Below are 8,087 nucleotides of genomic sequence, written 5' to 3'. Positions count from 1 at the left end.
TTCTAGTCGAGTAACTCCACTTCTGTTTTCATTTTCCCACGGGGTGATTTTTTAAAATTGGTTAAGCTTCCGACACCATCTCCCAATTTCTCAGATCCCTTTTGAGGCGAACATAGACACACCACACTGAGAATGGTCTTCTCGCAAAGTCCACCTGGGGGTCTTGTTGAGATTCTGGCTAGTAGCCTGGGGTCAGGCCAACGAGCTCTCGATGATGACAAAGCTGCAGGTCCTGGCACGTGGCAAAGTGCTTAAAGGTTCATCAGGGACCAGGGAGGGCGGGTGGGAAGATATCAACCAAAGACCTTTTCAGAGAGGAAGGGAGAGAGAGATAGAAACATCAATGATGACAGAGAATCATGGATCAGCTGCCTCCTGCACATCCCACCCTGGGGATGGAGCCCACACCTGGGCATGTGCCCCAACCGGAAATTGAACTGTGACCTGGTTCATAGGTGGACGCCCAACCACTGAGCCACGCCCACCTGGCTTTCCTGTACGCTTTCACCGCATCTTCCCCTTTCAGCACCTCACCTCTGCCTTCAGCTTGACCTTGTAGAGAGCCCTTTCAGTTCCTGTGATTCATGGGCTCCAGAGAGTTGACCTCCTGCCCTGCCCGGGGCTGGGGAGGCATGGGCCTCACTGCATGGACTGGGGCCCCTGCTCGTCAGCCCTCTTCACCCTCAAGCCTCGGGGCCCCAGGTTCCGGGGCGCAGGGAGCCTGTTGCCACCCTCACCCCCCACTCTCACTGGGAGATCTAGATTAGGGTTTTACTCTATTAGAAAGTAAACAAAACCCCAGCTGTTATGCTATTGACATTTCCAGCTGGAACAGTCACCAGAAGGAAATCCTGCTTTCTTTTTAAACAAATGCATTATGACACCGAGCTGCTTCTGTTGTAGCTACACACACACACACACACACACACACACACACACACACGGCTTGCTTTTGTTCTTTGTCGGTAAGTCAAAGGACTAATCTCCGAAAGTTAAAAAGGAAAGAGCTATTTATCTGAATTTCAGCTGATGAAACCATGCTAGAATTTTAAAAGCTGGAAAGTGTATTGTTTTGGAGACTTACCGTTGTCCTGTCTGTGGAAATGAAGATGCCCCAAACTCTGTACCACATACTCTAAATAACTTGTGAAAGAACAGGGGAGCTGTTGCATCCTGGGGAATGTTGGGGGCTTACACTCTGAGAATGTGTTGGTTTTTACCAGTAGAAGCAGGCCTGTCACAGAGAGCAAGTCTGCGTTTGTCTGTGAGAGTGAAGGCGTGTTTCTCTCTCCCTTAGGGCTGCCACATGGTGACGGAGGAGCTTCACTCCATCACCTTTGAAGCACAGATCTGCCTCTATGGCCTGACGATCGATCTGGAGGTAGGGGTTTCCAGAAACATCTACTATTTACTACTAACGTCTTCAGGACCCGGTCAGCATTTGTAGATAAAAACCTCAGTCTTTTCTAGGTCTCAGTACATCCCTATTCCTTATTTTTGTTTTAATTTAGAAAATCAATACGTCAAATGCTTACAAATTAGTCAACATAGATTATACTGGTTGAATCTGAATGAAAAAAATCTCACGGGCATTAGGAATTCCATACACAGGCCTAGCGAATGATTGGTTGGGAAGATTGTGTGTGTGTTTTGTTTCCTGGGATTTCCTAAGTCGGGGATACTCAGGGGTGCGCCTGAAGAGAAACCAGTGTCCTTGAGCCATGATGTCACGTCATGATATATTTTCAAAAATTTAACTCCCACATACGAATCCCTCAGAAAGACTTTTCTAACGTAAAGATAAGTAATAGGGACACCAAGAGCACCTTGTTTTAACATTCACCATCAAAGTCAAAGAAGGAATGAAGAACCCTGGGGACCGTGAACATGGTCACCGTGAGCGCCCTGAAGGCGGGCATCGTGCCTCGTTGGTCCCCCGTGCCCAGTGCCCAGTGCCCAGCGCAGTGCCACCACACAGCACTTGCTCAGCGTTTGCGAGTAAATGAACGAATAAGCGCAGTGCCTGCCACACACCCAGACAACGACCCTGTTTGTGGGATGTATTATGTTAGAGCTCTGCCTTTGCTGTTTTGTCTGACTGGAAACGTGTTCATAAAATTGATCATGGATTCCTCACTCATCTCTTTTCCCAAAACTTGTTTCCATGAGCTATGCAGTTCCTCCATGGTTATTTCGCGGTCCACGGCCTTCTAGCCTCTGTTACTGGGGAGGGACTGATGAAAGTTGCTCAGCCTCCCAGGCCAGTCTGTGAAAGGCTATTTCTTCCATGAGATGGGAAGCTGCAGCACCAAAAGTACCGAGTTAAGTTCTGCACCAACAGGCCACGCGGCGCCATCTCCCATAATGCTTTGTGTTCCAGTAGAGCTGACTTCACCGTCTTCTCCAGTTAAAACTCCCATGTCTAGTACTGACGTTCATGAGGTGTCAGATCATAATTTGGACATATTGATCCATCTCAGCGATAAATTTAAAATTCAATTCTTTCGTGTAACTTATGGAGAGAACAGTGGCTAGAATCAGGGGTGGGCAAACTTTTTGACTCGAGGGCCACAATGGGTTCTTAAACTGGACCGGAGGGCCGGAACAAAAGCATGGATGGAGTGTTTGTGTGAAGTAATATAAGTTCAAAGTAAACATCATTATATAAAAGGGTACGGTCTTTTTTTCAATAGTTTTATTCATTTCAAACGGGCGGGATCCGGCCCGCAGGCCGTAGTTTGTCCACGGCTGGCTAGATGGTTACAAGCTCGAATTGGTTGCGTGTTAGGCAGTACCTGATGTAAGAAAGTATAGATACTCCCATGGTCTCAGGGAAGATGTTAAAGAGGCTGGCTGGCCGAGCACTTTAGAAAGGATTCCAGTGTCTACAGCTCCTTTCCTCCCTGTACCTTTCATACGTGCTCGGCAAGCATACATGAGCCTTCACAAATCACCGAGGTGACCGGGCAGTGCAGACACCAGGCTGGGAGCAGTGGGGTTGGCTGGAGAAGGCTCCTGAGGGGAGAGGACCAAGTCTAAAATCATGTCAAGGTGCACCTACCTGTCATAACTATGCTTTTTTTTTTTTAAACCAGACCAGCTCCTTACCCGTGGTGATGATTTCCAATGTCAGCCAGTTACCTAATGCGTGGGCATCCATCATCTGGTACAATGTGTCAACCAATGATTCCCAGGTAGAGTCTCTATTCTGATTTCTCCTCCTTTAATTCCATTGGATTTGCTTTGTCGACGAAACCCATCCACATCAAAAAAAAAAATCTGTGTGTAAATAAAATTTCGGCGTGTCCTGTGGGTTGCTGCGTTTCAGAACTCCAGTCTACCGAGTTGTATGGTTCCTCTTTCATGTCAGATTCAAAGTATTATGTTCAAATGTGCGTGGACCCTGAGAGAGTTCAGGCTAACAAAGGTGGCAGGCGGAGGGTCTGGTCAGCTCCCCAGTACGTGCATCAGCGGGAGCTCTGGGGTCACCCTGCCGACTGCTGACTGGGCTACGGGAGACGCGTGCTCCAGAATGTGATGGCTGCTGTGCTTGCCTGTTCACTACTCTGCCCACACCTCACACAGACCCTTCCACGGAGGCAGAGAACTGGTTTCCAAACAAGTAACTAGAGTGGACATCGGTGTTGCCTAACCACACTCTGATGGTGCCGATTTTTGAGTCGATTGTGTAATTATTTAACCCTTTGACGTTCATTACAGATTTAATCCATTCTAGGCTCCAGGTGGGTTTCAGTGCTGTCTTGTGGTTACTTGAGACATTGACTTGGCCTCCAGCAGACAACAGATGCTTTTCTTAACCAACAAGCAGGGGAGGGCGTGGCAAAAAGATGAGTAAGCACTTCCCAGACCCTCTTACAAAACCTCAGTGCGTCGTCCTGGAAACCACCAGGGTCTAGAGACTCTAGAGAAAAGAGGTCAGATGCAAATAACAACACTTCTTAACTCAAAGCCAATGTTCCTTCCAAAGGGAAGAATTCTTCTACCTGGTCCAGCCATGAGAACAGGCAGGCTGAGTCAGCTCTAGTGTCTTTCCTGATAAGGAAACAGCGTGGACAATGACTCAGCACTATTATTCCTTCCCAGCTTCCGGGCCCTGGCATCTGAGACAGACTAACTGGCCAGGAGGGCCTTGTGCTGGCAGGGTCCTCTCTGCCTGCAGTGAGGAGACAGAACTCACTAGAGAAGTCACCCCGTCTTTAAAGCCAAGAACAGCCAACACCCCTGAAATGAAACATCATTCCCTAGGAGCTACAGGCGTTCAAAGCTCTTCACCCAACTTGTTCTCCAGCCTACGAGTGCCCTGGGGCTGCACACCCCCTCCGCCCCCCCCAACCCCGCAATCCTTCTGCTTTAAGAAAGCCACCCTCCCCCTTAGCACCAGCCATCCCAGATCCCCCCTGCTCCTGGAGGGGGACTCTGGGGATGCATCCCACAGAGCTCCTGAGTCAGCTGCACAGCCTACAGCGTCTCCCTACAAACTAACTCGGTTTCCCCTCTGTATCCGCACTGCTCCCTCAGGTTGGCCTAAAGAGTTGACATCAGGAATCTGTTGGGTTGCAGGGTGTTCGATGTGACATGTAACCCCTGTTCCGACTCTATTTCAGAACTTGGTTTTCTTTAACAACCCTCCCCCGGCCACGCTGAGCCAGCTCCTGGAGGTGATGAGCTGGCAGTTCTCCTCATACGTGGGGCGTGGCCTGAACTCCGATCAGCTCAACATGCTGGCCGAGAAGCTGACAGGTGAGTGCCAGGTGCCGAGGCCTGGGCCCTGTGCGTGGCACTCCGTGCTGTAAAGCGCCGGGGGTGACGTTGCTTCTAGTGGTCATAACAGTGATCACCACGATTTCTTCAGCGCCAGGCACAGGGCTGACTGCTATACTATCTTTCAAACGTTCTTGAAGGCAGAATACTGATCTTATAGATGAGGGTAGGTCAGTAACTTGCCACCGCTGCGTGGCTGCTGTGTCGTAGCGTGAAGACACGGGCGAGGCCTGTCCGGGCCTAAAGCCCCTTCCTTCCCGCCCCACACTCCAGTCTCCGGGGTGTTCTTACGCCATTTCCGCTGAATATGACGGGCAGTCCTGATGGCGCCTGATCTCTCATATTCATATCACGGTGACCCTTAACCAACGGGAAAAGCGCTGATTCCCGGGCCATAAGATCTAATGGAAATTAAAACCCACCAGGTAACACTTAATCCTTTCCAGAAGAACATTTCGGTCTGACATTTCTAACGTTTGCAGAATAGAGACGTTGGAACTCAGTGTAGTGACTATAGTGAAGCTTTTTCTAAAAGAATTTTAAAAGATACCCTATATTTTGACAAGTTTAGGGCGAACACATTTAGCACCAAAAAAATAGTTAAAGTTGGGTTTGCATAGATTTGTAGTTAAAGCGGGGCAAGGACGCATTTGAGCAGCATTGAAACCTGTGTGATTTGGTTAAGTTGGATGTACAGGTGCCGCTGGTACTGTGACTGTATATGATCCATAGGCTTTTAAACAGATCAGGGCTTTAAGAATGTTATAACATTTACTAATGTAAGTATCCTTTTGGATACTTATTTAATTCATAAACCACAGTAGTAGGAATTCAACTTATATTTGTTAGTGAGTGAATAAATCTTTTAAATATGTAGCATAGATAGCCACCATATACTTTCAGATCTTTATCAAAGTATTCTTCTGAGTATAATTTTCTTAGAAATTTAGATAGAGCCTGGACGGTGTGGTTCAATAGTTTTAGCATCAATCTATGAACCAGGAAGTTTACGATTGGATTCCGGGTCAGGGCACATGCCCACATGGTGGCTTGATCCCCAGAAGGGGGCGTGCAGGAGGCAGCAATCAATGATCTCTCTCATCATTGATGTTTCTTTCTCTCCCTCTCCCTTCCTCTCTGAAATCAATAAAAATATATTTTAAAATAAAACAAAAACATCATTCTATAAAAAGAGAGAGAAGGAAGGAAGGAAGGAAGGAAGGAAGGGAAATTTAAATAGAAACTCCTGGATCCTTTCACTGCCCATGGCTCCTTATTGCCTAATAGATGGCTTGTCCATTCTTTTCAGGGGAAGAGTCAGCACTCCTGGCAATCTGGCTTCGTCTACTGATGCAAATTGGTTTTATGTTTATTCACCAACACTAGGCTGTTCTGTCTTCTGTTTTTAATATATTTTTATTGATTTCAGAGAGAGAGGGAGAAGGAGATAGAAACATCAATGATGAGAGAGAATCATGGATCAGCTGCCTCCTGCACGCTCCCCACTGGAGACCGAGCCCAAAACCCGGGTATGTGCCCTTGACTGGAATGGAACCTGGGACCTTTCAGTCCACAGGCCAACGCTCTATCCACTGAGCCAAACTGGCCAGGGCTGACTGTCTTTTATATAAACCATACTCATGTCCACTATGCTTCACCCTACATTATTCTTGCTACTGGAGGGGCCCTTCCTTCTCCTCGGACGATGTATTTCCTGTCCATTCATGGAGGTGTGGTCCTAGGCACCTACCCCCTTCCTAAAGCTATCTGTAGCTCCTCCATGGAAAAGAATTTGCCCCGTTATAATAAACTGCATGACAGATGTTTACTGTTTCCAGCACTGAATACACTATAAACGCAGAGCAGGTGCTTGAGAAATGCTTGAGAGAAGGAGGGAAATCTAAATTGAGCACCAAATTGAAGAGTCTCCTTGTTTAATAAAAATGTCATTCTTTTCTTTCATTGTAGTCCAGTCCAGCTACAGTGATGGTCATCTCACCTGGTCCAAGTTCTGCAAGGTACCCGCAGGGGAAGGGGGGACGGCATTTATAGTCTTTTGTAATAGTGCTCCTTTTCCTCTAGCTGGCAACTGTAGATAGTCTGTTCATCTCACCTGCGGCATGCATTTAATTTGGAAAGATAAGAATGTTTTAAGGTTGTGGAAATACATTGTAAACAACTGGTTGGATGTTGATGTTTGCAATTTGGGCTATTTTTTTAATATTTTATGATTTTTTTACAGAGAGGACGGGATAGAGAGAGGGATAGAGAGTTAAAAACATCGATGAGAGAGAAACATCCATCAGCTGCCTCCTGCACACCCCCTACTGGGGATGTGCCCACACCAAGGTACATGCCCTTGACCGGAATCGAACCTGGGACCCTCCAGTCCACAGTCCAGTGCTCTATCCACTGAGCACAACCAGTTAGAGCTGGGCTATTTTTTTAATGTTGCCATTAGGATCTTGTATATACCTTTTTATATACTCGTCTAAATATTTCCTTCAGACTGTTGAGCAAAGAGTTAAAGGAATACTTAAATCTTTCGATGCACGTTGCCAAATAGCCTCATGGGAAACTTGTCTGAACTACAGCCCTGAGCAGAAATGAGAGCCCGTGGTTCCCTGTGTCCTCGCCAGCACTGGCTTAATCGTTTTTATATTGTAGATCTGATGGGTGAGAGGTAACAGCTCCTCTGTAAGACTCTGTATCATAATCTGTATTTTGAGGATTTTCTGGATAAGGTTGTTTTAAGAAGAAACTCTATAAAGTGTTGTCTCACTTCAAGAAATTCTTCCCCTGAAAAAAGAGGGCTTGAATTATTCCATCAGCATCACCTGGGGAGTAATGCTGCGCTGTGTCTGTCTCTGCTAACAGGAGCACTTACCTGGCAAATCCTTCACCTTCTGGACGTGGCTTGAAGCAATATTAGATCTCATTAAGAAGCACATTCTTCCCCTTTGGATCGATGGGTGAGTTACAGCTTATATTTTGCGGACGGGTTCCCTAGGTGTTTATTTTTATGCTGTTGGCTTTCTTTTTCTTCTCTTTTTAAACATGTTGAATGTTGTGCAGGGGAAATCGCTGCCGTGTCTTCCGTTCCTCACAGAATATTGGTGTTCACTTTACTCTGTATAAGACGACTGTTACAGACACAGTTAACTTTGGGTGATTCCCAAAGCAAATTTAGGTCTGCTCTTTGTGGATTCATTCACGGAGAATGCGAATGCACTAAGTGACCGCCCTTGATCAGATAATACGACCCACTGCTGCCTTCCCAGGTGTGTCATGGGCTTTGTGAGCAA

The 8,087-nt window shown here is 46.8% G+C and overlaps 1 protein-coding gene across 1 annotated transcript in view; it reads left to right on the top strand.

Annotated features, from left to right (window-relative positions):
- The window catches only part of STAT4 (signal transducer and activator of transcription 4), a 75,374-nt gene that overhangs the window by 61,770 nt on the left and 5,517 nt on the right, over window positions 1-8,087 (top strand). Inside the window, exons 14-19 of the mRNA XM_015566115.1 lie at window positions 1,298-1,381; window positions 3,096-3,194; window positions 4,626-4,761; window positions 6,751-6,800; window positions 7,660-7,754; window positions 8,064-8,079. Of these exons, the coding sequence (XP_015421601.1) occupies window positions 1,298-1,381; window positions 3,096-3,194; window positions 4,626-4,761; window positions 6,751-6,800; window positions 7,660-7,754; window positions 8,064-8,079 (480 nt within the window). The remainder of the gene's footprint in view (window positions 1-1,297; window positions 1,382-3,095; window positions 3,195-4,625; window positions 4,762-6,750; window positions 6,801-7,659; window positions 7,755-8,063; window positions 8,080-8,087) is intronic.

This window comes from Myotis davidii, unplaced genomic scaffold (genome assembly GCF_000327345.1).
Source record: "Myotis davidii unplaced genomic scaffold, ASM32734v1 scaffold221, whole genome shotgun sequence".
NCBI lineage: Eukaryota > Metazoa > Chordata > Mammalia > Chiroptera > Vespertilionidae > Myotis > Myotis davidii.
The sequence above is the reverse complement of the archived record's forward strand: the minus strand, read 5'-3'. Positions and strand labels throughout refer to the sequence as shown.